Source organism: Impatiens glandulifera, chromosome 7, assembly GCF_907164915.1.
Source record: "Impatiens glandulifera chromosome 7, dImpGla2.1, whole genome shotgun sequence".
Classification (NCBI taxonomy): domain Eukaryota; kingdom Viridiplantae; phylum Streptophyta; class Magnoliopsida; order Ericales; family Balsaminaceae; genus Impatiens; species Impatiens glandulifera.
The window spans coordinates 47,669,495-47,697,268 of NC_061868.1; the positions used below are offsets into that span (position 1 = coordinate 47,669,495).

The window sequence follows — 27,774 nt, forward strand, 5'->3', positions numbered from 1 at the left end:
ATCGGTCTCTTATTAAATATTATTATATATTAAGTATAATTAGAAAATTAATTAATTAAATTTGATCTTTCTTCCACTTAATTATTTTCAATTATATTTCATTTACTTTTTATTGATGGTTAGTAATAATAAACACATAATGTTGTCATTTAAAAAAATTGTCCTTTATTACCAAGTCAACGAGTCATGTCATTTCTTCCTTTCTCTCTGTAACTTGTAGCTCCAATGTCGACATTCTCTGTTCACCTTCATACCGTCTTCTTATTAAACGAAGAAGAAGAAACAACAAATCGATCAAAACCCAGTGACCTATTGTATAATCATGATGAATTTGAAGCCTATTTCATTCCTCTTCTTCGCTATAATCATTCTCATCCTTCTTCCTAAATCGCTTCATGCAGAATGCGAATGTGAATCCGATACCGACGACAGAGACAGAGAGCAATCTCTCAAGCTTAAACTAATCGCATTAGCGTCTATACTAGTCGCCGGAGTAATCGGCGTATCACTCCCCAACCTAGGTCACAAAATTCCATCTTTAAGGGCAGAAAGTGATTTTTTCCTCGTACTGAAAGCCTTTGCCGCCGGCGTGATTCTTGCCACCGGATTCGTCCACGTCTTGCCGGACGCATTCGAAAGCCTCACCAGTCCATGCTTGGGAGAGAAACCTTGGGGAAAATTCCCTTTCGTAGGTCTGATAGCAATGGCTTCGGCCGTCGGTACGATGATGATAGACGCATTCGCTACTGGTTATTACGAGAGGGCAAACGTGAAGAAAGTTGAAGGACAGATTCAGGTGGTGGTTGGAGACGAAGAGATGCAAGAACGCGAAGGCCACGTCCACGTGCATACTCACAGCGCAAATGGCCATGCTCACGGCCACACTCACGGAACCCTAGAAAATGCAGATCTTCTTCGTCATCGTGTTATATCACAGGTAAATTAATTATCTTAAACCCTAAAAATCTGACCTAACTAAATTAATTATCTTAAACAACAACTGGTGCAGGTATTGGAGTTTGGAATTATTGCACACTCTGTTGTGATTGGAATTTCATTGGGTGCATCTGAAAGTCCAAAAACAATAAAGCCACTTGTAGTTGCTTTGAGTTTTCATCAGTTTTTTGAAGGATTGGGTCTTGGAGGATGCATCTGTCAGGCAAAATTCAAGGCAAGAACAGCATTGGTAATGGCTACATTCTTTTCCTTAACAACTCCAATTGGAATAGTGGTGGGATTTTGATGCGGTGCGAGTCGAAGAGATTGGAAGATAATCTAATTAAGGAAGGGATTGGAAGATATATTCTAATCAAGGAAAGGATTATAATATATATTCTAATTAAGGAAGAGATTACAAGGGATATTCTAAATTAGGTAGGGATATTCTTGTTATGGAAGGAATATCCTAAATTAGTGTAATTAAATTGTAATTAGACGTAATTCCTAATTTAATACGTGTAAGTCCTATAAATACCCTAAAGGTATTCCATTGAAAGAAGAAGATTATTAATCAGAAAACGAGGTTTCCTCAATATCTATCGACTTTCGGTATTCGTAAGAATCAACGAATCTTGATAAAGATTCATCCTAGCCACGCACGCTGCATCAGTTGGTATCAGATTCCAGTCGACCCTGAGGTATGCCGCCCCGAAGACAGCCGCACAACCCTACCCCTGGTGCTGATGATGGTGACCTTGCTGAGTTGCGACGTGAAAACGCTGAGTTTCGCCGTGATAACGACGATTTGAAGCGGCAGGTTGAATGGTTGACGCAGCGGATGGATGCATCTATGCACATGCACCACCCTGAAGATGATGTTACGATGACAGATGAAAACCCCTTCGGTGGTCTTCGGAATCGATCCCCTGAACGCCCCAATCATCGCTGGGAGCAGGCTTTCAGGGTGGACATCCCTAAGTTCGATGGTAGTCTATCACCGGAAGAGTTTATTGATTGGCTTTCTCAGGTTGAAGAGATTCTGGATTTCAAGGAAGTTCCTGCAGATCGTCGTGTACCCCTTGTTACGATCCGCTTACATGGTCGTGCACAAGCATGGTGGCAGCAGTTGAAACAGACACGTGTTCGTCATGGTAAGGCAAAGCTCACGAATTGGGACAAATTCAGGAAGCATATTAGGGCTGCGTTTCTACCATATAATTACGAACGTAACCTGTACCAGCGGTTCCAGAATCTTCGTCAGGGTTCTCGTTCCGTGGATGACTATTCCACTGAGTTTTACACCTTTGTGGCTCGTGTTGACCTGTCTGAGTCCCCTCTCCAGTTGGTTTCTCGCTATATTGGTGGCCTTCGCCTCCAGTTGCAGGATATTTTGAATATGTTTGATCCCTTGACTGTTTCTGAGGCACATCAGCGTGCTTCACAGGCTGAGAAACAGCTAGCTAGGCGCGGTTCGGGTAGCTTTGGAAAACAGGTTGTCCCCACTAGTGGCATTGGTTCTTCTTCCCAGTCGGCCCATCCCACCCCAGCCCCCCCTCGCGGCACTACAGCCCCCCCACAGGGACGTCCCGGTGGCTTGCGTTGTTTCGATTGTGGTGAAGTTGGCCATCGCCAAGCAGAGTGTCGCAACCCAAAGTCCACCAATCGTGGTCTTTTTACTGAGGTGGATGATCCTGACTCTGCTCTTCCTTCAGATTCAGCCCCAGTGTATGATGTTTATGATGATGAGGCAGCGGAGGAGTATGTTTCTGGTGATGTTGGCCCCCTTTTGGTGATTCGTCAATCATGTTTAACCCCTCGTGCTCCTGACAACGAGTGGTTACGTAATAATCTGTTCCATTCCACTTGTACCATCGGTGGCAAAGTTTGCACCTTCATCATTGATGCTGGGAGTTGTGAGAATGTGATTTCTGAGGTTGCAGTTTCGAAGCTGGGTCTGTCCACTGAACATCACCCCAAGCCTTATCGTCTGTCCTGGCTGAGTCAAGATTGTGTTGATGCCAAATCAGCCCAAGAAGGGTGCTGCCCCCACTCATCATGCGCCCCCCCTACCACCTTGTTGTCTCGGGGTCCTTTTCAGACCGCCATGGTCGAATCGGGCATGGTGTTTGCTCCATTTTGTTCGCTGATTACCTGTGGTGCTAGTTCTGAGGTGCCTATTCCAGTGCAGCCGCTGTTACAGGAGTTTGCAGATGTCTTTCCTGAGAATCTGCCTTGTGCCTTGCCTCCTTTGCGTGATACCCAGCATCACATTGACTTGGTTCCAGGTGCTGCCCTACCCAACCGTCCTCATTACCGCATGAGTCCCAAAGAACATGAAGAGTTGCGTAGGCAGGTGGAGGACTTGCTGGCTACGGGACACATTCGAGAAAGCCTTAGTCCTTGTGCTGTCCCGGCCCTTCTTACCCCAAAAAAGGATGGGTTCCTTTTCCGTGGTGTGCAGCTGTGCATTCCAGATTGCAGCCTGCGTTTGAGGATGATTCAGGAACCCCACAAAGAAGGCCATGTTGAGCGTGATCGTACCTTCCAGCTTCTTGCAGCTTCTTATTTCTGGCCTTCGATGCGCAAAGAGGTGGGGCGTTTTGTTGCTCGTTGTCGTGTTTGTCAGTTGGCTAAGGGCGCTTCGACTAATGCCGGGTTATACTTGCCTCTGCCTATTCCCACTCAACCATGGTCTGATGTCAGTATGGATTTTGTCCTTGGGCTGCCACGTACCCAGCGTGGTTCTGATTCGATTTTTGTGGTGGTTGACCGATTCTCGAAGATGGTTCATTTCATTCCCTGCAAGAAAACCTCTGATGCTGTGGCTGTTGCACAACTTTATTTCAGGGATGTGTATCGCCTTCATGGACTTCCTGCCTCCATAGTTTCTGATCGGGACACTCGCTTTGTGAGTCACTTTTGGAGGAGTCTTTGGCGTTTGGTTAATACTCAGCTGAATTTTAGCAGTGCCTATCACCCGCAAACTGATGGCCAAACTGAAGTTGTTAATAGGTCTTTGGGGAACCTTCTGCGCAGTTTAATTGGGGATCATCCTAAGGCTTGGGATCTGAAGCTGCCTCAGGCCGAGTTTGCTCACAATCATGCTGTTAATCGCTCCACTGGTTTCAGTCCTTTCCATGTGATTTACGGGCTGTCTCCGCGTGCTCCTCTTGATTTGTTAGCGCTGCCCAGCAAGGTGCGTCCTCATTCCACTGCTGCGGATTTTGTTGGTCAGTTGGCTCAGGTTCATCAGACCACTCATGACCGCTTGGTTGCTGCTACTGCCAAGTACAAGGAGAAGGCTGATTCGAGAAGGCGTGCTGTTGATTTTGAAGTTGGTGACTTTGTGTGGGCTATTCTGACTAAGGATCGTTTTCCAGCTCATGAATATAGCAAGCTTGCTGCTAAGAAGATTGGTCCTGTTGAGATTGTGAAGAAGATCAACCCCAATGCTTATCGTTTACGCCTTCCCAGCCATGTGCGTACCTCTGATGTGTTCAATGTGAAGCATCTTGTTCCTTTTGTGGGTGAGTCTTCTTCTGATGAGGATGATGCGGTTCCAGATTCGAGGACGAATCTTTTCTACCCTGGGGGGAATGATGCGGTGCGAGTCGAAGAGATTGGAAGATAATCTAATTAAGGAAGGGATTGGAAGATATATTCTAATCAAGGAAAGGATTATAATATATATTCTAATTAAGGAAGAGATTACAAGGGATATTCTAAATTAGGTAGGGATATTCTTGTTATGGAAGGAATATCCTAAATTAGTGTAATTAAATTGTAATTAGACGTAATTCCTAATTTAATACGTGTAAGTCCTATAAATACCCTAAAGGTATTCCATTGAAAGAAGAAGATTATTAATCAGAAAACGAGGTTTCCTCAATATCTATCGACTTTCGGTATTCGTAAGAATCAACGAATCTTGATAAAGATTCATCCTAGCCACGCACGCTGCATCAGATTTGGTATATCAAACAGATACAAAGAGAATAGTCCAGCAGCTCTTATAACAGAAGGGATGTTGAATTCTGCATCTGCAGGAATCCTTATTTACATGTCATTGGTTGATCTTATTGCTGCAGATTTCATGAGTCAGAGAATGAGGAGTAATTTTAAGCTTCAATTTACTTCTAATGTCTCTCTTGTTCTTGGGTTAAGCTGTATGTCTATCTTGGCTGTCTGGGCTTGAATATACCCATTTTTTTATTGTTAAATCACTCTTTTTTGTATGATTATTTGTTTTATAATATGTTTATAAAAAGATTAGATTTTGGATTATATCTTTAATTTTTGTTTGAAGAATAACTAGTAACTTAACTTGGTCAGCTTTCTCCAGTCATGTGAAATGAACCGTCGCAACTTATTGATCAAATTTCTCACCGGTAGTAGAATCTTATTATTCAATCATCTCTTTGAAATAGACAGTTTATTTATTTATTTTATTTTAAAGTAAAACAAATTTCATTCATTTTTGTTAAAGGGACCGTCTATATAATTTGAGATATATAATAGAGGAGGATGTTATCCAATTTGAGATCATTTCTCTACCTGAATAATTCATCCATCATGAAAAAACCCAGAAAGAGAATTATTATGTTTCATACCCAGAAGGACAGAAAACAAATTAAGAAGATTCTGAGTGATCCACCTTAGCCTTAGTCTTGTTGACCTCACAGGAAAGATTGAGGTTTGGGCTACTCAATTTTGTATTTCATTTACAAGTTAAAGTGGTGTTAATAATTTCATTTTTCCTTTTTTTTAGCAATGTTTTGTGAGTTGTAAATGTGAAAAAGAGTGTTATGTATTTTTATTTTATTTTTATGTTAATTATAATGAGTATTTGTTTTTTTTTTGCTAAAATTTTAAGGAATATTTAAGTTGATGATCAAAAAATAACAATCCTCTTAGTTTTTTTTTATTGGATCTACATTTAGAAAATGGGCAAAATTCATGAAAACCTATAAGCTATGGCATAGATTTCCTGAATTAAAAAATAAAATGAAGAAAAGGCATTCACCCATATTTATATATTTTAATTCTCCCCTATTATCATATTTTTATTAATTTAACTAGCCTTTAGCCCGTGCATTTGCACGAGTAATAATATAAAAAACCGTGAAAAAAAATTACGGATAACATTTTTATTTTATTTTTAATCGTTTTAAGTTCATGAATGGGTCAACCCACAATCCGACCCAAGTATCTATTTACTCAACATCATTATATATTAGTTAGTTAAAAAGTTGAACTTATATTAATATTAAAACGTCCCGCGTTTATCAAATTTGGTGTTGAATATAAAATATAAAGTCTTAGTAGCCTAGTTGGTTAAAGAGTTGTATTTGTTTTGTTACGTTGCAAGTTCGAAACTTACCTTTAGCATTTTTAATTTTATTTTTAACCGTTTTAAATTTAAAGGCGGGTCAATCCACAATTCGACCAAAGTATCCAAATTAACCACAGCTCTCGACCGGCAATCCGGACACTTTAAAAATTAAGCATCATTATATATATAGATAAGAAGATTATTGTATAATACACATGGATAATAATTTGAATAAAATAACTTTAATAAATAATAATAATATGTATTCCATATTTAAAATTTTAATAAATCACAAATAATATATTATAATAAAAAAATAATTTTAATATTTGATTAATATTTTTTAATATTTAACATCGTGACCTCACACTTTGGTCAATCAAATAATTGATTCATATTTTTGTAACCACTTTCAATTGATACTAGTCTATTATCCGTCGACAAACCACATCACAATCACACTTGGTTAAAGGTTGTACTTGTTTTGTTAGGCTGCAAATTCGAAACATACATATAACATTTTTTAATTTTATTTTAACCGTTTTAAGGTTTATGTGCGGGTTAACTCACAATTCGACCAAAGTGTCCATTTACTCTCACATTTATATTCAAATTAACCACAACTCTCGACCCGGCAATCCGGATATTTTAAAAATTAAACATCATTATATTATATATATATATATATATTTAATAAAAAATAATAATATGTATTCAATGTTCAAAATTCTTAATAAATCACGAATAATATATTACAATAAAAAAAATATAATTTTTTTTTCAAATGAATCTCTTATCTCGTGACCTTACACTTTCACTTTGATCTATCAAATATTTAATTCATATTTTTTAATATTTAACATCGTGACCTCACACTATTAAATAGATTATGTGCTTGATTAAGTGTGTTTGCGGGCTATGTACTTGACCCTTTGTGTCCACATTTTTTATATTTTATTTATATATTTTACCAAAACAAACATTTACATCTCCTCAAAATCATCACTAGTCACTTTCAAGATTATTTCAATAATCCCAAATGAGCCTAAGTTGAAGAGATCTAATAAATATTTTAAACATAATTTATATTTATTAACACGTCTTGGTATGTTTTTGACAAGTTTAACACATTTTTAACATTTTTACACGTTTTTGCACATTTAACATATTTTTGACATGTTTAATATGTTTTTTTGCACGTTTAACATATTTTGACAAGTTTTAACACGTTTTGGCACGTTTAACACATTTTTGGTATGTTTAACATGTTTTTCACGTTTTTGGCATGTTTAACACGTTTTCACGTTTTTGGCACGTTTAACATAGTGTTCACGTTTTTGGCATGTTAAACATGTAAAAAACATTTAAAAAATGTGAGAAACGTGTTAAACTTGTCAAAACGTAAAAAAAAAAAAAAGAAAAAAAAAAGAGGCATTCACCCATATTTATATATTTTAATTCTCACATATAATAATAGTTTTTTTAATTTTAAATTACTTACAAAATTATTTGTAAGATTATGCATTTACCTTTAAGCATAGTCTAACATTTGAATATTTTGTAATTTTGGTTTTCAAAATATAGGTGACTCTAAAATTAACTTTTATTTTTTACTATTAAATTATTTCCTTTCATTATACTATTTATTAAGGCACTATCTCCATTGATCCTCCAATTCTTAATAGACGCTGGCCTCGGCACCGGTTCGGGCTAAATCAAAGTAGCAGCAATCAAGATACATTATTATTTTTTTTTTTAAGAAAATCATTTTGTGATCCTTGAATATTATTTTTGGGTTAATTTTTGCTCTCTCTAGTTGATCAAATTCGTAAAAATGTTAATTTCTTTTCATTTTAATGTATAAATATTGTATTCCAAGAATATATAATAATTTTGAAATATAAAAGGGCCAGACTGGTCAGTATTCACCAATTAGTTTGTGGAAAAAGCCCAAATAGATTAAGTAGAATAGTCTGAGCCCGTTTATATTGGGCTTATTCATATCTAGATTGATTCGAATCAGCCCAAGGAAATAGCGAGTCAGATCCAATATAGCATAACATGTTCATTTGAGTAAACGAGTAGACATGGTTCGCCCCTAATTTTGGGATGCCCTAAAAACTAAATCTATTATATATTATTTTTTTCTAAACAAGTCTCCCACATCATCGATCATATATATATAGATTTTAAGAAATTATCAAATAAATTCATTTGATTGTAAACACTAATTTTATATTCAATTTATAACTTTATAGTAATTTTTTTAAAAAAAATTAATGTATATTGAAAATGATAAAAAAAAAAAAAAAAAAACGTTATTTAATAGGTTATCAAACTTGTAAATTCTCGAGAATAACGAATAACTCTCCGACGAACTATACCGACTTTCCGAAATGAATCTCATAAATAATAATAATAATAATAATAATAATAATAATAATAATAATAACATGATGAATGATACACATCGAACGACTACAATCAATAAAAGTTCGACGATTTCACTACAACCAAATAGTTCACAAAAATTTTTTTTTTGAAGGATAACACAATTATATGTAAATCTAAACTATTAGCTACATCAATCCAATTTTTCCAACAATTATCCAAAACTCGGGGTCAATGAAATCCTAATGATATACTACCAAAGATATTAGTGGTATATATTAATTAAAAAAAAAATTGTTTCTATTATATCAAATTAATATATTGTATAACTTTATATTCAATGTATGATTCAATTAATAGTTATAAATACATTGTTTCTTATTTTTTTAGTTTGTTTAAAGAATTATATTTGTTTCAATTTAAGAAGACAATCATAGGCTTGTTTGTTTGTGGTAGGGGTTATTAGGGTTCCTTCTAAAATATTATTTCAAAATTCAATATTTTTTTATCAACTATTTCAAACATCTAATCACACTTTTATATATTTAAATACCAAAATTATCTTTTATTTAATTATATAAATTTAATTTATCTAAAAAAAATAAATATTTTTTACTTTGAACCCTTAAAAACTATATATTTTTTTTAAATCTAATCAAAAATCATTTTTTTAAAAAACTCAACAAAAAAAAAAAATTAAAAAAAATACTAAATTAAACTAGCTCCTAATACTAAATTTTTAGCTCCTTAAAAAAATAATTTAAAAAAAAGGAACATAATTTAGGTTTACCCAATCCTAACCCAAACCCAAAATATTAATTTGGGTTGGGTTGGGTGAGTATGGGTTGAGTTGAGTATGTGTTGAGTTAAATTTGGGTTGGGTTAGGGTTACCCAAATTATATAAATTTAATTTAATTCTCTATTATTAATTCAATATAAATTAATCATCTTTCAACCTAAAGTCAAACACGTTTTTGACATTTTTAACACGTTTTTCACACGTTTAACATGTTTTTGGCACGTTTAACACGTTTTTAACATGTTTAACACGTTTTCACACTTATAACACGTTTTTCACACGTTTAACAAGTTTTCACGTTTTTGGCACGTTTAACACGTTTTTGGCACATTTAACACGTTTTTGACATGTTTAACACGTTTAACAAGTTTTCACATTAATAACACGTTTTTGGCACGTTTAACACGTTTTTGACACATTTAACACGTTTTGACATGTTTAACACGTTTTTACACTAATAACACGTTTTTCACACGTTTAACACGTTTTTGACATGTTTAACATGTTTAACACGTTTTCACACTAATAACACGTTTTTTACACGTTTAACACGTTTTTTTATAGGTTTAATACGTTTAACATATTTTTGACAAGTTTAACACGTTTTTCACGTTTTTGGCACATTTAACACGTTTTTCACATTTATAACACGTTTAACACGTTTTTGACAAGTTTAAAACGGTTTTCACGTTTTTGGCACGTTTATGACATTTTAACATGTTTAATACGTTTTTGATATGTTTAACATGTTTAAACATGTCAAAAACGTGATAAATGTGAAAAACATGTTAAATATGTCAAAAAGTGTCAAACGTGCCAAAAACGTGAAAAACACGTCAAAATGTGTTAAGTGTGTCATAATCATGAAAAACATGTCAAACATGTCAAAAACGTGTTAATTATAATAAAAATATGAAAAACGTGTTTAACGTGTTTAACGTGTCAAAAGCGTGTTAAACGTGTCAAACGTGTCAAAACGTAAAAAAATGTGTTAAATGTGTGAAAAACTTATTGATCATGTCAAAATCGTGAGAAACGTGTTAAACGTGTCAAAAACATGTTAAAAACGTGTTAAACGTGTCAAAAATGTAAAAACGTGAAAAATAAGTTAAACGTGTCAAAACGTGTTAAATGTTCCAAAAACGTGAAAAACGTGTCAAGATGTGTCATAATCGTGAAAAACGTTTCAAACATGTCATAAAGGTGTTAAATGTGTTAAAAAACGTGTTAAACATACCAAAAATATGAAAATTTGTGTTCAATGTATCAAAAACGTGTTAAACGTGTCAAAAACATGTTAAACGTGCCAAAAACGTAAAAAAAAGTGTTAAACGTGTAAAAAACGTATTGAATGCGTCAAAAACGTGAGAAACGTGTCAAAATGTGACAAAAACGTGAAAAATATGAAAAACGTGTTAAAAATGTTAAAAACGTATTAAATATGTCAAAAATGTGTTAAACGAATAAAAATGAGTCAAATGAGTCAAATACATGTTAAACGAAAAAATAAAAAATTAATTTGGGTTACCCAACTCATACCCAATCCAACCCATACCCAGCCCATATTACTATATTAATAAGTAATATAAGTTAAATTATGAGTTAATTAAATTTAATTTGAGTTGAAATGGATTAGATAATACAAGTTGAGTTTATCTATTTGCTCACCTTTGAAACTTTCTAGCAGACATACATATTGTTGTGTCCATCTTTCTTCACACTCAGGAGTATATATACCTCATATATTTGATTTCAGAACATGTCTATCTATTGAAAAAGCAGTTTAAAAAAAATTATCTTTTGTTCAACATTTCATAAAATAATATATTGTACAGTAACTGTGAATGGTTCAATATTTCATAAAATATGGTTAATTTAAAAAAAAGAAAATCAACTTAAAAATAACTAATAAAATATTTGAAGAATTGCAATTTAAAATTAAATTATAAACAGTGAAAACATTACAATAAAATTTTCAACCAAGTGATTGTTGGAAAAATAAATTCATACACTTTAGACAGAGTGTTGCTAAAATAGTTACTAAATTTTGTTATTATCCTATCAATAAATTAAGAGGTTTAATTTACTTTATAATTCTCGACAAATTACTTGTAACTAAATTCATGATATTTGTAATCCACAAGATAATTAAGTGTATCATCTTGACTGTGACGATAGATTCGTTTTTTTATTGATTTATTTATAAAAAAAATCATATAATTTGAAAAAACATATTTGAATTTCTTTTTAAGGATTGTATATTTGATATTTGTAATTCCCTTAAATTGTTTTGCTTATGATTTTGTATAATAGTATTACTTTCTTGAATGATATAAATAAATTTGAAATAAATTCAATCGATAACTATAACAAGCTCTAACTCTTTACAAAAATTAATGAGTGATTAGCCTATAATGGCTGAATCAAATTAACAATATTTAAGCATACTTTAATATAAATAATTAAATAAAAGGGAAAGGAAAAAAAACTTTATTTATTTATTTATTTATTTATTTATTTTTGACTATTTTCATGTCATTTGGTTGGTTAGAAGTACGGAAACAAGGGATAAACTCAATCCATATTACTCAACTAATATCCGACCCAAATTAAATTTAGTCAACATATTATTCAACCCATATTAATAAATAATATAGGTTGGGTTGAGCTGGGTAACCCAAACCAAATTTTAGTTTGTAATACATTTATTACGTTTTTACTCGTTTAGTATTTAACATTTTTGTCTTAGTTAACACATTTTGTTCCGTTTAATAATTATTTGATTCGTTTTTACCTAATTTAATACGTTTTTTACTTATTTAACACGTTGTTAATTCGTTTAACTAATATTTGATTCGTTTGTCCTGTTTTGACTCGTTTAATAACTTTTAGTTTTAACAAGTATGTAACTCGTTTTAATCCATTTCACATATTTTTTTCCACGTTTAATACTTTCTTAGTTGAGGCCTCGCGATAATATCACCTCCTTGCAATTAATTAAGTTGCATATGTTTTATCATTCCTATTATTTTTTATTTTTGTAGAGACACAATTATAAAAATATAAATTTACTATTCCAAATAAACTTGAAGTTGGCAAATAATATAAATTCACAATTTGGAAATAATGAATAGTAATTATCACGCTAAAGTTGACGATTTCTCTTAAAAAAAAATAAAATAAAACAAATTTACACTTACACAATGGATGCAGTGACAAAAGGATTCTTAGCCATCACAATGTGGTGTCAGGATTATTTGGAAACCCGCGGTACTGTAATTGGAATTGAGTTTGAATTTTTTATTTTTTATTTTAATTTATTTACTTAAAAATTATTTTTATTTTAAATATCTTATTTAAAATATTAATTTAGATAAAATAATGTTATGAAATATACTTTATTAATTAAGTATATATTAACCAATTTAAAAATATTTGTCCATTCAACTCCAACTCCAAACAGACAAAAGAAAATTCATTACGACTCATTCTCGTTTGATTTTGAGTCTTTTCTCACATTAAAGTTAGTAGCTCATTCTATTTTTTTTTACCTAAACCCAAAATTTTTCACTCATATTTACTGTTCATAATCCTCACTACCCTAGTATATGAATATATGATTACACCGATCCTTATATTAGACAACAATCATTGTTTGATTCATCATTAATTAATTGCATGCTTTCCAATTCATCCGCCACCCAATTAATTAAGTCTTGTCATCTACAAATGCCTCTCCCATGCACACAAATTATAACAAATTAAATATGATAATCAACACAATTGTTTATTTTATAAATGTGTTAAATATATTGTTTAACTGTTAAAATTAAAATAAAATGCATATTTTATCTTTATAATTGAATTTTATTCCATAAAAAATTGTATAAATTAAAAAAAATGCTTTATTTCGAAAAACCGAATGCAAATGCATGTGAGTATAAAGAAGAAATTAGACATTTGAATATATTAGGAATGGAAAGAAGGAATCTCGACTTTCGTTTATTTTTAAACTTGGCTAGGTGATCAGAATCCAGTTTGGAATTAGGTCAAGACAAAAAGGAGAAACGAAATTAAAAAAAAATAAATTACAAAAAAAATTGATTTAGAAGAAGAATTGCTTATTGGCATATTTATATTGCATAACGAAACATATATGACACACAGTAATCTCTCGCACATGAATAAGAGAGGGCAAACTTATTTATTAAAATTCAAATCATTTTAGCTTTTCTTTTCATATAATTGAATACTTTCAAGTTTTAATTATAAGATTAATTCAAGACATTAAATCTAAATCTAATCCTCTAATACAATCAATTCAAGCCTCTAAAGAAACTTGAGAATTTTATAAATAATAATAACCACTGTAATTATTAAATAAACATATAAATTATGTTTAAAATATTTGTTAGATCTCTTCAACCTAGGCCTTTGCGGTTGAGATTATTGAAATAATCTAGAAAGTGACTGGTGATGATTTTGAGGAGATGTAAATATTTTTTTTGGTAAAATATAAAAAATGTGGACACAATAGGTTAAGTACATAGCGTGTCGTCTGACGAGCTCGAACCCAAGACCTCAGAAAGACCGATAATGTTCACCTTTTGTTGTCGCCGGGATAGAAGAAGATGAGATTTAATTTGGAAGCTAAATAGTCAAAATTTGGTTTTGTTCGTCCTCCTGAATTGACTCAACCAACCCAACTTCTTCGTGAATCAACAAGACAACACATTTCATGAGAACAATTGGATTAGTCAACATTTAAGATATAATTTGTTTTAAGAAGATATTTTTTTTCCCTTAAAATGTATTTTATTTATTAGTAGACATTTAAGTTGTTTATGAGAAACAAAACATGAGAAAGTTAATTAGAGATCTCCATTTGCTATCCTAATTTAAAATTTGAAACGTGTCCTGAGCCTTTTGTAAGTGACAGATCTGGAGCCCTCTCAAATTTATGACACGTAGAGCTTGGGTTCATGCCCATTAGTCCTTGTTTTTTTTTTTATGAAATTTTAAAATATTCTGTTACTTGGCAATTAAAAAAAAGACAGAAATTTTGGAAAAAGTAAAAAACAAAAACCATAGTAGTCTCACCGTTCCTATTGATGTGCAAAAAAATCTATTTATACTTCTTCTTATTCTTTCTTCTTACCCTAATAACCGGTGCCAAATACGTCTATCATCATATTTTACTAAATATTTTTTCAAATTATTTTAAAATTTGAAATAATTTGAATCCAGTCGGTCGCAAGAATCACAGTGAAAAAATCACTATATGTCATTCAAGATGGAATTTCGTGACCTAGATTTGGCAGAGAAATACTGGTTATTCCTGCAAATAATATAGAAGCTAACTCAATTAATTTAAAATTGAGAGCACTCTTTCTCTGTTGTTGTTTCGTGTATTATCGGATTCACATTCTAATTCTGCATGGATCGATATAGGAATTATTATTATTATTATTATAGTAAATTTTTTTCTCTTCAAAATATAGTCATTTTATTATTATAATAATTATCAAAATCTAGATGATCTATTAATCTCTTATTAAATATTATTATATATTACATATATTAATTAAATTTGATCTTTCTTAAATCTCACTTCATTTATTTTTTAGTGATGATTAGTAATAATAAATACATAATGTTGTCATTTTAAAAAAAAAATCAATATTACAAGTCAATAAGTCACCATGTCATTTCTTCTTCTCTCGTAACTTGCATAGTTACATTGTCGACATTCTCGGTTCATCTTCGTACGATCCTTCTTATTAAATCAAGAACAACAACAAAAAAAAAGAAAAGAAAAAAGAAGACATACAATTGCATAATCATGATGAATTTGAAGCCCATTTCATTCATTTTCTTGGCTATTCTATTTCTCATCCTTCTTGCTAAATAGCATCATGCAGAATGCATGCATGTCTTTTTAACATTCTTAAAAAAAAACAAAAAAAAAAAAATTAAAAATTGTTTTATTTGATCTGTTTTGTTTTTAATTATAACATTCTTAACCAATATTAAAATTGATCAAATTTTTATTCTAATTAGAGCATTCTTAACAAATAATAAAAAAAATTGATTTTCAAATATATATATAAAAAAATAATCTACTTATAAATTTTTAATATTTTGGACATATTTTATATAAGTCGTTTTAACAAAATATTTGAAAATATTTAATTTCTATCATTTCGCTATTGCCTATTCTATCAAATATCTAAACTATATTCCACAAATTAAAAACTAAAGACTTTCTTATTATTGTAAAAGTTCGGTAAGGAAAATTGAGTTTTCACGTATCCTTTAGTTTTTGAATAACTTGTATGGACTATCATTTAACAAAAAAAAAAAAACTGTTCTAAGGTTTTATTTAGATTCAACTATTTAATTTATTTATTTGAATTAAGATTATAACAAACTAAATTATTTAGCATATGTTACTAAATATATAATAAAAAAAATAATTAATGAAAAAACAATAGAATTAACAAAAAATCATATCAATTTCATCAATTACTAATATATGCATCATATTTCATCAATTACTAATATATGCATCATAAGTCTTTTCTAAAACAAAATCAAACTAAACTCATTATTTCTTATGAACAATGATCCATGCATAATAAAATGCATGGATAGACACAGCAACAAGTACCATATTGGACACATATTCAATATAGGGTGGCTGGGGGGGTGGCAGGAGGGGTGGTAGGGGCGGTGGCAGGGGTGGTTGGGGCGGTGGTAGGGGTGGCTGGGGGGGCGCCTGTTGCTGAATCAAATCTTCGTAAAAATCAATTATGAACCTAGCCTGACCAGCTCCATGTCCAGGATTATCCATCTACACACAGAAAAACAACAGATAATTGAACAAATGATATTGATTTAACAGAGAGAGAGATGAACCTAACCTGACCAGCTCCATGTCCAGGATTATCCATCTACACACAGAAAAACAACAGATAATTGAACAAATGATATTGATTTAACAGAGAGAGAGAGATGAACCTAACCTGACCAGCTCCATGTCCAGGATTATCCATCTACACACAGAAAAACAACAGATAATTGAACAAATGATATTGATTTAACAGAGAGAGAGAGATGAACCTAACCTGACCAGCTCCATGTCCAGGATTATCCATCTACACACAGAAAAACAACAGATAATTGAACAAATGATATTGATTTAACAGAGAGAGAGAGAGAGAGAGAGAGAGAGAGAGATGACTTATAAATCTACAGGAAGAACTACATTCATCAAACTACTAATTAACAAACTAACAGAGGCAAAACACAAGATAATTGAACTGTTCGAATGATATTGATTCAACTATAATCTATTCAACCGATTAATTATCATCTGATCAAGATAGAAGAAAGAAGATGAAGATCTATTGATCGATTAATTAATGATCTATTCTTACTGACAGGAAGAAAATACTTACCGAGAAGAAAGAAGACGAAGAACTCGGAGCGGCGGAGAGCAGAGCAGACAATTTCGAGTTTGATTAGTTTAAACTAAAATGTTTCTTTTGTGTTTGGTTTTTTATGTTTCATGAATGAATGTATATGCTTACTCTCTGTTTGGTTTTGGTTTGAAAATGTTAGGTTTAGAGATTAATTTGAGTTTGAGAATTTGTTGTTTGTTTAGAGATTAATAACAAGAGTAAATAGAGAGAAAAAAAAGTGCATAGATAGATTTCCCCTCTCTTTCTCTGGCGAAGTGTGATGTGAAACGGCGGGCGGACGACGAATCATCATATTCGAAGCCTTCTTCTCCCCCGAGTGATTCGTACATTGGTAGCTATATCAGTTTGACGTCAAAATACGAGATGCGGTACGAGGAGGGAGTGCTTTATTACCTCAATCCACAAGACTACTCCTCCACCATTGGCTTGAATAGGGTTTGTTTTTTTATCCTTTCCCTTTGCCTGCCAGTTGATTATATATATACTATCTAAACGTACTATGATCAAATTTCATTATTCATGTACGTGGATATATCTGTAGTTTGTTTAAGTATTTTATTTTCAGTTGTAAAGTAAGTAGACTCCTCCTCCATGGGGGATTTTGTATTTATTGAAGTTTTCTTTTACACAATTCAAGTATTGAAGAAACATTGAATAATATACTATATATATTGGAATATCCCTTTCTCTATTTTCTAGTTCAATAAGCTTAATTAAACATTGAATAATATACTATATATATATATATACATATATTGAAAGACTAATCTCGTTGTTGACTGTAACAAAACAATTAAACCCTTTATTTACCCTGATTGCAGAACAGGAAACTGTTTGTTCAACTACACTTAAAAACAGTTAGTTTTTTAATTTGTCCTTATTAATATACAGTTTCATTAGTCATTCATAGATAGCAGAGTAATAATGTTTTACTTTCACATTACTCCTTAATGTGTTTGTTGATTGATATGCTTTAGATTGCTATATATACAAAGACCTAGTCCAACTTCTGCCAATACAAGTGAAACAATAAAAAAAAAAAAAAATGATGTTTATTCCTAGAGAACAATGTCTAACTGAAATGGCTGCTGCACTTACATATACTCTATACATTATTTATATACTTCTGTATCCAGATCTTTTTAATTCATAGGCGTACTTCTAAGGCTTAACAAAAAACAAACAAACTTTATATAAAAGCTTTGTTTTAGTGTTTCACAATCTACTTTGTTCATTTTCATTTGTAGCTAGGCTTCATCTTTGGTACATATTGAATTTTATTGTATTTAATGCTTATACCCTTATATATACATGAGTTTTCCTTATGCCTTTTGCAACAGTGAGGTCTTATGGAACCGAGGGGAGAAAGAAAGATGGGCATCAAATACCTCCTAGTGATAAAGTTTACGAATACATTCTATTTCGAGGATGTGACATCAAGGTCATTCATACTTCAACACTTGTTCTCCTATACAACTGAATTTTTTGTTCCTTTTATAACTTTATCCTGGTAACATTCCTTTGATTGTATATGCCTTTTTCTTCTTTATTGACGATGGGAAGTTCTGAGCTAAGGTGTAGGCTGCTTTTTTGGGGGCCATATTCAGACCTTATCTGTATACCTCATTGGTTTCATTTATGCAGTTATCTTTTCTGGGGCCATATTCAGACCTTATCTGTATACCTCAATGGTTTCTTTTATGCAGTTATCTTTTCTGTTTTGATAGCTTCTACATAGTCCATCAGATACCTGGAAACTCATCCTTTTATGTCATGTCTTCCCTGTACTTACGCTGTTCATGAGAAATACCCTTGATTAATACACCAACTAAAACTGTTTATTATTTCTTTTCAAGTATATGAGCTTATTTATTTCACCTCTATGAAAAGAGCATTAGCATTTTATGCTTATGGTGTTTGGGACTCTTGGATCCTATTGGATTTCAGGATTTGCAAGTAAAGCCATTTCCTACTCCTGAGGAGGATGCCAGTATAGACGACCCTGCTGTGGTTATTCAGGTGCTTTTTTTTCGTTTTTTGGTGAAGTCACTTGATGTGAATAATACTAGTTCAGAATATTCTAAAGATCCATGCCTCAGTTCTTGTTTGTTTCATCTGCAGTCAGCGCATAGCATGGGGGGGACTGCAGGTTCATTGAGATCATCGGCCTACATTAGTAGTGGTGGGTCCATGACAGCTCCAGATTTTAGTCAAGAAAATAGGGTGGTCAATCCTGTCACACTGGCTTCACATCAAACTGGTACTAACTCTAGTCAAGTTAGTTCTTTACAAATAAGTCCAAATGCAAATGTTGCATCTGCTGCCCCACAACGTTATTTCGAAGGATTTGATGGAAACTCAACTAGTGAATCATACATACAGAAGCTACCTAATCCATTAGTGCCTACGAATCAGCTTCCACCTCATCCAGTGCAGGTTTATGAAGAAATGAGTATATTCCAAAATCCTATTGGATTCAGTTCATCTTCCCTTCCTACTGCTAATTCTGTACAGTTTAATATGCAACCTCCTCCCGATCCGAATGAGCAATACAATCTGGTTGATATCTCATCTCACTCCACTAACTGGTAATACAGTGGACATGCCTTCTTTTTCTACATTCAATCAAGGCATTGGATGTCCACTTGTTTCTGAAGCTGATTTAGGGTACGCCTATAGTTCATTTCCACCTATTCCAGACTTCACAACAGGTCAATTGTCTGAGGAAGGACCGAATTTTTTAACAACAGATCAGTTGGGTCATCTTAGGCCTCCTGTGCTGTCAACTTTGGACAATATCTATGTTGATCAGAAAAATATGGATTCTATTAGTGCTTCATCTTCAATAACTGCACCAGAAGTTCCAGTGGCATTCTTGCCATCAAATCTCCCTGGAAAACAGGTTGGTTAATCCATTCCCTTTCTCTAAATGTCAAGTTTCTTTTTGAATATTAATATAACTCTAAATTAAAGGAATATATACAATATTTAAAAGAGTTATATAAATATACCATCTTTTTTCAATCCACAACTACAAGTTATGCCAGTTATTTAAAGGTGATCTTACTGAATGGGACATTTCTTAAAATATTCTATTTATTTGCCTAACTTGCATTTATTTTTCCTGGTGGAATGTGGGAGGATGGATTTTTTATAAAAAATATTGAATTGAGCTCTTGAACCATTTTTGTAAAATCAACCCTTAAAATTGAAACCACTCTTTTTTAATGCATGACATCGCATCATTAAAGAGGAACTCACTAAAATTCATTTGGCCGCTCTTCCTTTTCCAGGATTGTTGTGTTCTTTCTCTCCCTTTCACTGAAGAATTTGATTTTGAAGCAATGAATGAGAAGTTTAAAAAGGAAGAGATATGGGGTTACCTTGGAAGCACTAGACAAAGGGAAAAAACTCTAAGTGTTTCCTCTCCTCAAAACTTGGGTAATGAAGGATTGTATGGATCAGAACTACTGAAAATTGATAGCAAAGTAGGTGTAATGAAGTTTATTTTTCTGTTCTTCCATTGATTATATGCATAATTATGGTCAAATTAATTAATTTGTCCTGTGAACAGCCTGCTTACAACAAGGAAGAGTTCTTTGACACATTGTCAAAGGCCTCTTATAATAAGCACGAGTGTTTCAACACACTGTCTGGTAATACGCACATGCGTGGACCAAGGAACGGACCACCTAGGTTTTCTAATCGAATGAAGATGGATAACGAGGTCTGTTTTATTATTTTATTATTTTCACTGGATATTTTAATGTTATGTCAATACTTCATCTTACTTTGCAGACTTTTAGCAACTTCAACCAGAGACATTATGCTGGCTACGATGCTCATGATGAGACTTACAGAAGCCCTCACAATTGGGGAAGGGATTATAACCATGATGGAAGAGGAGGCGGTGAAGAGTATTATCCATATAAGCTTTGAGTTATGTTGCATGAAGAATAATGTGGGCATGTATTCCCTGGTTTTATAAAATCTAATGCAGGTTTATTATTTTCTTTCTGGTCAATGATTACATGTTCTCTTATCCTCATGAATACTATATTATTAAGCAGGAGGTTTATTACTAAACTATTTTCATTAGTTTCTCTTGTCAATTTCTCAGATTAGTGACATTTAATTTATGTTGGTAAAGCATTAGGCTTTATATGCATTTCTTTTTTGTGAACATTTTAGTTCAAGACTGTTACTACTTGAGTGAGATGTTTTTTTAGGAGCATTCCTTTTTTTATGGACTAAATAGTGATTTTGAAGAAATGTGTTACAGGAATAAATAAACACCCTCTGTATATTTGAAGTTTGAAATATGAGAGAAAGTAGAAGGCTCTTTCTTTATTATTGTTTCCTGATTCTCCTTATTTCTCAAGTATAAAAGAATGGTTTACAGTGTTTTGTTTTTTAGTTCTCTATGGTGGGTATACTTTGCTTCTTCATGAAGAAACTACTTTTGTTTGTAATCTCTATGTTGACAGTAGTAGTCCTCTTTAGATTGGTCCAAGATGTGCATTTGGGTACAATTTGGCATGTCTTGATGTTTAGAGCTACAACAGCTGATAGAATTGTTGAGCCAACGGCTAACAGGACTAGGATGGCCGAGCCAACAAAGACATCGTCCTTGACCAGGTAGGCAATCGCCGTCTAGCCATCCTTCCTTGACCGTAGGGCTGCACTTTGTTCATGCTTGTTGTGGCTGAACTTATTAACACCAATGCAATCCCAAAGCTGACCCTGCATACTTACAAATTATTAATCAGACATTAAATTATAAAATCACTTTTACATCTACACAAATAAGAATATCAATGAAACCATCATAAACGAGTTATTAACTTGTGTGAATGATGGGCCACAACAATTTTCCAGATCCCTCCTTGCAAAAACTTTTCACCTTTCCTGTTACTAATAACAATAAAAAATGAAAAGATTATATATATATATATATATAAATAAGAGACTTAACAGGGACACTATTTCCCTTTCAGATATGTACAAATTCTGTTTGCACATTATAGCCAGTCAACCATAAAAACAACAATGGTGGTCAAATATGTCCCGTTTTCTGCACTATTAATAAATTTAGCAGATTGCACCTTACCACCTTTGAGTCACGATTAATGAGGTCTAGCTCCAGCACTTAAATAAAACGTGCAAAGATTTTAGGCAAAAGCTTACAACATAAGTGCACCTAGGTTTAGATTGAACTGAAGAAGTGATTTCTTCCCCATGGTTGATTCTTAATCGTTATTTTTCTTATATGTCTACTTCAAATTTTTTTTAAGACACCCAAACCTGAATTTGGATATATCTATGAAGGTAAAGACGGTAAAGATGATGTTTTTTTTTTCATTTATATCATAATTTGTGTTGAATTGTGATAATAAAATTTTGTGATATTCTCAAAGAGTGTGCATTAATTAATGAAATTGTTTGATTATTTTTTTTAAAAGTAAAAATTATGAGAAGTGGAAACCATGATTGTTTTTATTCTCTATATCTACCTAGGGGTGAGCAAACGGGTAAACTCAACCCGTATTACCCAACCCAAATTAAATTTACGGTATTTACCCAACCCATAATCCGGGTATGGGTTGGGTTGGGTAACCCAAATTATTTTTTTTTTATTTTTCATGTATTTGACTCTTTAACACATTTTAATCCATTTAACACGTTTTGACATTTTAACACGTTTTCCACAATTTTTACGTTTTTGGCACGTTTAACACGTTTTTGACACGTTTAATACGTTTTTCACACGTTTAACACATTTTTGACACGTTTAACACATTTTTAACATATATAACACGGTTAACACGTTTTGACACGTTTTTCACGATGATGACACGTTTAACACATTTTGACATATTTTTCACGTTTAACACGTTTTGACACGTTTAACATGTTTTTCACGTTTTTCACATTCTTGACACGTTTAACACGTTTTAAACATTTTTAACACATTTTCACACGTTTTTCCCGTTTTCCCATTTTTGGCACGTTTAACACATTTTGACATGTTTTTCACGTTTTTAGCACGTTTAACACGTTTTAACACGTTTAACATGTTTTTCACGTTTTTCACATTCTTGACATGTTTAACACATTTTTAATATTTTTAACACATTTTCACACGTTTTTCACGTTTTGGCACGTTTAACACGTTTTCCACGTTTTTGACACGTTTTGACATTTTAACACGTTTTGACACGTTTAACATGTTTTTCACATTTGTGACACGTTTAATACATTTTTTACACATTTAATATGTCAAACGTAAAAAACGTGTTAAACGTGCCACAAACGTGTAAACGTGTTAAATATGCAAAAAATGTGTTAAACATGTCAAAAAAGAACGTGTTAAAACTTGTCAAAACGTGTTAACGTGCAAAAAACCATGTTTAACATGTCAAAAATATGTTTAATGTGCAAACACATGTTAAACGTGTTAAAATGTCAAAAATGTGTTAAACTTGCCAAAAACGTATTACACGTGCAAAAAACGTGCAAAAACGTGAAAAACATATTAAATGTACCAAAACATGTTAAATGTGCTAAAAATATGTTAAATGAGTCAAAAACGTGTTAAACATATCAAAAATGTGTTAAACATGTTAAAATGTCAAAAACGTGTTAAACGTGCCAAAAACGTGAAAACCGTGTTAAAATTGAAATATTTATAAATAATAATATTATATATATATTCTTTCAAATTTATGTTAGTTTTATATAATAATTATTTCCTAAGATATAATAATGTTTAATATATTAATTTATTATATAAATATATTTTGTGTTAGGGTAGTTGGTATTTGAAGTGTATATTATAATTTGGGTAAAAAGTTTTGAGTTTTTTTTATATATATATATATATATATATATATATATATATGGGTATAAAGATATTTTAAAAAATTATATAAATTTTAAATAAAAAAAATCGGGACCAGTCAAACCAAAAGACACTCCTTATAGTTGTATGGAGATGATTTCATTGTAAATTCAAAGAAATTCAATTAGCCTCGTCACATTTGTCAGTATAAAAATAAAATTTTGGTATATTTTAACTTTTGTATGGTATCTGTATATATAATTGATATTTTAAAAATAATTATTTAAGAAAAAACAATTCACTATAATTAAATAATTTTCAAATTAGATTAAATTGGAAGCGTGTTTTTTGTATTTAAGAAGAACATATTATTCGATTCCATTAAATATTTAACTCTGTTTTGAAAGAAAAAAACAAATAATTCATAATTAAATAAAATTAATTATATATATATATATATATTGTAAAATAGAATATCTAGATATTAGATATGAAAAAAAATATTATAATTATATTTGAATTTAATTTAAAAAAAAGAAAAATAAGTGTTTCTATAATTAAGTTAATAATAAATATATTTATTTCCTTATAAGTATTATATATTTATGTATTTTAATTTATAAATATCATTTTATATGAAAATTTGGTATATTTGTACCATTAATTTTGATATTCATATCCTATCTTATATTTTTTTTTATATATTGGGATACAATATTTACTGTACTTCTAAATTTGAAACGATAATTTTTCCATTCCTAATCAAACTTACTAAGAAATTAGCATTAAATAACCTTGAATTTTCTAAAGTAACTGCAAATCAAAACAAACATCCTGCATCCTCTCCCACTATCTTCTTCTCTTTTTGTTTACCAGGTATAAGGTATTTTTTCATCACGGTAAGATTTCTTAACTGCTCTCTCTATCTCGATCTGTATCTATCCATTTATACTTTGCAATAAGAGTTTAATCGTCGTTCTTCTTAGACGATGATACTTCATATATAATTGAAATTCTCAATTTTCACTAGCTATCTACTTTATCTTATGTTTTCGTGTTCATTGTCTATTGTGCTTATTGTCGTTCATTTTCTCGAATGAATTGTTAAGATTTACATGATCTCATTTAGTCTAAAGTTAGATCATTAATTTGTCCATTGAACTTGATACAATATGATCTTTTTAACATGTCAAGCTTAAAGTCTTACTATTTTTATCTTCTTTGTTTTTCAAAATAAGTGGGTCAAATGATTATCTATTTTTTACTATAATTATATGATGTAATGCTAATTATTTTAAACTTTTGCACTAAAGATTTACTAGTTAAGATGTAATTGAGAAATGACGATGCACGCTCTTATCGCTTCTTATATATATGAATCCGTGGACAGTACCTAAGATGTTAGAAGGCGAGGACAATCGGCGACTGGTGTTCGACAATGGGACCGGAATTATTAAGGTATTTCAAATGGGGTGAGTTTTCATATGTATTTGAGATATACGACTAAATTATAATCGGAAAAATTCAATTGGTAGGCTGGATTTGCCGGAGATAATGATCCACTAGCTGTGTTTCCTAACGTTGTGGGTCATCCTCCTCCTCACACGCATTATTGGAAAGACTTTTTTATCGGTGACGAAGCTTTGACAAATAGAGTTAATTTAAATTTAAATTTAAATTACCCAATTGAGCATGGTATTGTGAGCAATTGGGACGATATGGAGAAAGTATGGCATCAAACATTCAAAGAGCTTCGTGTTTCCCCGGAAGATCATCCCATTCTTCTTACTGAAGTACCTCTTAACCCTGAGGTTAATCGTGAAAAGATGACCCAAATTATGTTTGAGACATTTAACACCCCTTCCATGTACGTCGCCAATCAGGCCGTACTTTCTCTCTATGAAACTTGTTGTCTCACTGGTAAGCCATTTAAAGTAATTATTCATGCAATCTCTATATACGGTGTTTCCAAAATTTTGTTTTAAAAAAAATATGTTGACCTCTTTCAATACTTGTTAACATTTTTCATCTGAGTAGGTATTGTGTTGGATTCGGGTGAAGGTGAGACCCACGTAGTCCCTGTATACAAAGGACAAGTCCTTCCACACGCAACCATTCGTCTTGATTTGGCTGGTCGAGACCTGACAGATCACTTGATGAAAATCCTGACAGAAGGCGGTTATCCATTTACTAGGGAAATTGCGAGGGATGTGAAGGAGAAGTTGACTTACATAGCTCTGGATTATGAAAAGGAGATTGAGACTTCAAGAACTAGTTCTTCATTAGTTGAGAAATCATACGAGCTTCCTGACGGGCAAGTGATCACCATTGGTGCTGAGAGGTTTCGATGCCCTGAGGTACTTTTCCAGCCATCAATGATTAGAATGGAAGCTGCTGCCGGAATACACGAGATAATTTACAACTCCATCATGAACTGTGACGTGAATATCAGGAAAGATCTTTATGGACACATTGTGCTTAATGGTGGTTCAACTATGTTCTCTGGTATTGTAGAGAGAATGAAAAAAGAGATCACCGCCCTTGCACCTAGTGGCACGAAGATAAATGTGGTTGCACATCCCTGGAGGAAATATAGTGTCTGGATGGGTGGATCTATCTTTGCATCTCTAAGCACTTTCAAGCAGGTAATATTAACTTTTTATTTTTTTAAAGATTCTAATTTTAAACTATTCTAATTCTAAATATTCTTGTCCTAAGATTTAGAGTTAGCAAAAAATAACCAATTAGATTTAAATGTTTCACAAAAGCTCTTATATTTTTGCTGCATTTACAAATAAGATATCAAACTTATGAATAAGTTAATTCTATTAAATTATTACAAATTTATCATTCGAATTTTGTAATTGAATTATTACAACTCTATACAAGGTCATTCACTCTATGAAGATTTTTATTTATTTTTTTGATAACAGAGGTTGATTGAAAGGGCAGAGTACGATGAATTTGGACCTTCGATTGTTCACAAAAAGTGTTGCTCAGCTGAGGAAGTCCATCACACTTAAAATAACTAAGTACTATTTGTTATTTCTATGCAACTAGAGTGATCTACAACTTAAAAAATGTTTTTGTTTATGATTTTTCTATATTTGTTGTTTCTAGTTGGATTTTCTAGCGAGTTTGTTCTGTTTTATTTCGATAATAAGTGTTGTTTCTCTATTATTCAATCCCAGTGATGGCTCGTGTTCTTGTTCACTCGTCTCTAAGAATGACTTGTCTTTTAATAACTTATGTAGTCTCTCGTACAATTATTTTACATTTTTGAACCTCAATTGATTCTAATTATAAATAGAAATAAAGATACGTGGGGATGAATTAAAATAAATAAACTATAAAACAGACCCTCACCCTTTTTCATCAACAAAATGAAAGCTTTGTTTCATTTGTTGTATGGAATTTGCATCAGAGATTATATCAACTCTTCTGCAATTCTCTCTAGTTCATGGTGAGAAGATGCCCCATCTTCATTTTCTTTTATCAAATTCATTTAACCTTTCAAATAATGGTCCAAACTCTGATGATCAGATGACACGACAGAGCCGATAACTTCAGGACATCGACATCAAAAGGTGACAGCGAAACTATTTTCATAGAGGGACCTTCTAGAACGGTTGTATCTCCATTATAACTGACTTTTTCTATCAAACTTGGATAAATTGCAGAAGAAAGAAGAAGAAGAAGAAGAAGTGACTATTCAAAAATCAAAATCAAGAAGAAGATGATAAAATTGAATTGGAAAGAAAGAGATGTTATTATACATACATTTGAGTTGGAGTAGCACTGGTGATAGCACATCTTGCCTTGTTCATCTTGTCTCGAAACTTAGAGAAGCTTGCCTTTTGAGATCGTGAAATGAAGAAGCGATATTAAATTTCGGTGAAGTTTGATGATCACAATGAAGTTTCATTTTTTTTGAGATTTACATGTTTGAAAATTGTTTTACACCTATATATTTTTCTCTCTTTAAAC

The 27,774-nt window shown here is 31.9% G+C and overlaps 4 protein-coding genes across 5 annotated transcripts; 3 read left to right on the plus strand and 1 right to left on the minus strand.

Annotated features, from left to right (window-relative positions):
• The first annotated feature begins 273 nt into the window (after positions 1-273).
• On the plus strand, positions 274-5,220 carry LOC124945858 (zinc transporter 1-like). The gene is made up of 3 exons (XM_047486372.1): positions 274-937; positions 1,010-1,236; positions 4,906-5,220. The coding sequence occupies exons 1-3, from the start codon at positions 323-325 to the stop codon at positions 5,132-5,134; spliced, it is 1,071 nt and encodes a 356-aa protein (XP_047342328.1). The 5' UTR covers positions 274-322; the 3' UTR covers positions 5,135-5,220.
• A 10,812-nt stretch (positions 5,221-16,032) lies between these two features.
• LOC124946096 (insulin receptor substrate 4-like) lies at positions 16,033-17,422 on the minus strand. Of its 2 annotated transcripts, XM_047486660.1 has the most exons (5): positions 16,923-17,422; positions 16,590-16,619; positions 16,488-16,517; positions 16,386-16,415; positions 16,033-16,315 (listed from the first exon to the last, which is right to left on the minus strand). In XM_047486660.1, exons 2-5 carry the CDS (start codon positions 16,617-16,619, stop codon positions 16,070-16,072), a joined length of 336 nt encoding a protein of 111 aa, XP_047342616.1. In that variant the 5' UTR covers positions 16,923-17,422; the 3' UTR covers positions 16,033-16,069. The 2 variants fall into 2 exon arrangements, with proteins under 2 accessions (XP_047342616.1, XP_047342618.1); XM_047486662.1 differs by having other exon boundaries at positions 16,590-17,422.
• A 1,985-nt stretch (positions 17,423-19,407) lies between these two features.
• Positions 19,408-21,029, plus strand: LOC124946095 (decapping 5-like protein). Its single transcript, XM_047486659.1, has 4 exons — positions 19,408-19,848; positions 20,240-20,434; positions 20,521-20,673; positions 20,745-21,029. Exons 1-4 carry the CDS (start codon positions 19,489-19,491, stop codon positions 20,883-20,885), a joined length of 849 nt encoding a protein of 282 aa, XP_047342615.1. The 5' UTR covers positions 19,408-19,488; the 3' UTR covers positions 20,886-21,029.
• A 4,156-nt stretch (positions 21,030-25,185) lies between these two features.
• LOC124910088 (actin-66-like) lies at positions 25,186-26,810 on the plus strand. Its single transcript, XM_047450711.1, has 4 exons — positions 25,186-25,245; positions 25,323-25,707; positions 25,825-26,432; positions 26,721-26,810. The coding sequence occupies exons 1-4, from the start codon at positions 25,186-25,188 to the stop codon at positions 26,808-26,810; spliced, it is 1,143 nt and encodes a 380-aa protein (XP_047306667.1).
• Positions 26,811-27,774: the final 964 nt, after the last annotated feature.

Excerpts from the sequence above, each read along its gene's own strand:
- LOC124945858 (XM_047486372.1), top strand. The coding sequence starts at position 323 with ATGATGAATTTGAAGCCTATTTCATTCCTCTTCTTCGCTATAATCATT. Across the intron at positions 938-1,009 it reads GTCATCGTGTTATATCACAG|GTATTGGAGTTTGGAATTAT; the intron begins GTAAATTAATTA and ends CAACTGGTGCAG. Across the intron at positions 1,237-4,905 it reads CCAATTGGAATAGTGGTGGG|ATTTGGTATATCAAACAGAT; the intron begins ATTTTGATGCGG and ends ACGCTGCATCAG.
- LOC124946096 (XM_047486660.1), bottom strand. The coding sequence starts at position 16,619 with ATGGATAATCCTGGACATGGAGCTGGTCAG. Across the intron at positions 16,416-16,487 it reads CTGGACATGGAGCTGGTCAG|ATGGATAATCCTGGACATGG; the intron begins GTTAGGTTCATC and ends TTCTGTGTGTAG. Across the intron at positions 16,316-16,385 it reads CTGGACATGGAGCTGGTCAG|ATGGATAATCCTGGACATGG; the intron begins GTTAGGTTCATC and ends TTCTGTGTGTAG.
- LOC124946095 (XM_047486659.1), top strand. The coding sequence starts at position 19,489 with ATGAGCAATACAATCTGGTTGATATCTCATCTCACTCCACTAACTGGT. Across the intron at positions 20,435-20,520 it reads TACTGAAAATTGATAGCAAA|CCTGCTTACAACAAGGAAGA; the intron begins GTAGGTGTAATG and ends TCCTGTGAACAG. Across the intron at positions 20,674-20,744 it reads GAATGAAGATGGATAACGAG|ACTTTTAGCAACTTCAACCA; the intron begins GTCTGTTTTATT and ends CTTACTTTGCAG.
- LOC124910088 (XM_047450711.1), top strand. The coding sequence starts at position 25,186 with ATGTTAGAAGGCGAGGACAATCGGCGACTGGTGTTCGACAATGGGACC. Across the intron at positions 25,708-25,824 it reads TGAAACTTGTTGTCTCACTG|GTATTGTGTTGGATTCGGGT; the intron begins GTAAGCCATTTA and ends TCATCTGAGTAG. Across the intron at positions 26,433-26,720 it reads CTCTAAGCACTTTCAAGCAG|AGGTTGATTGAAAGGGCAGA; the intron begins GTAATATTAACT and ends TTTTGATAACAG.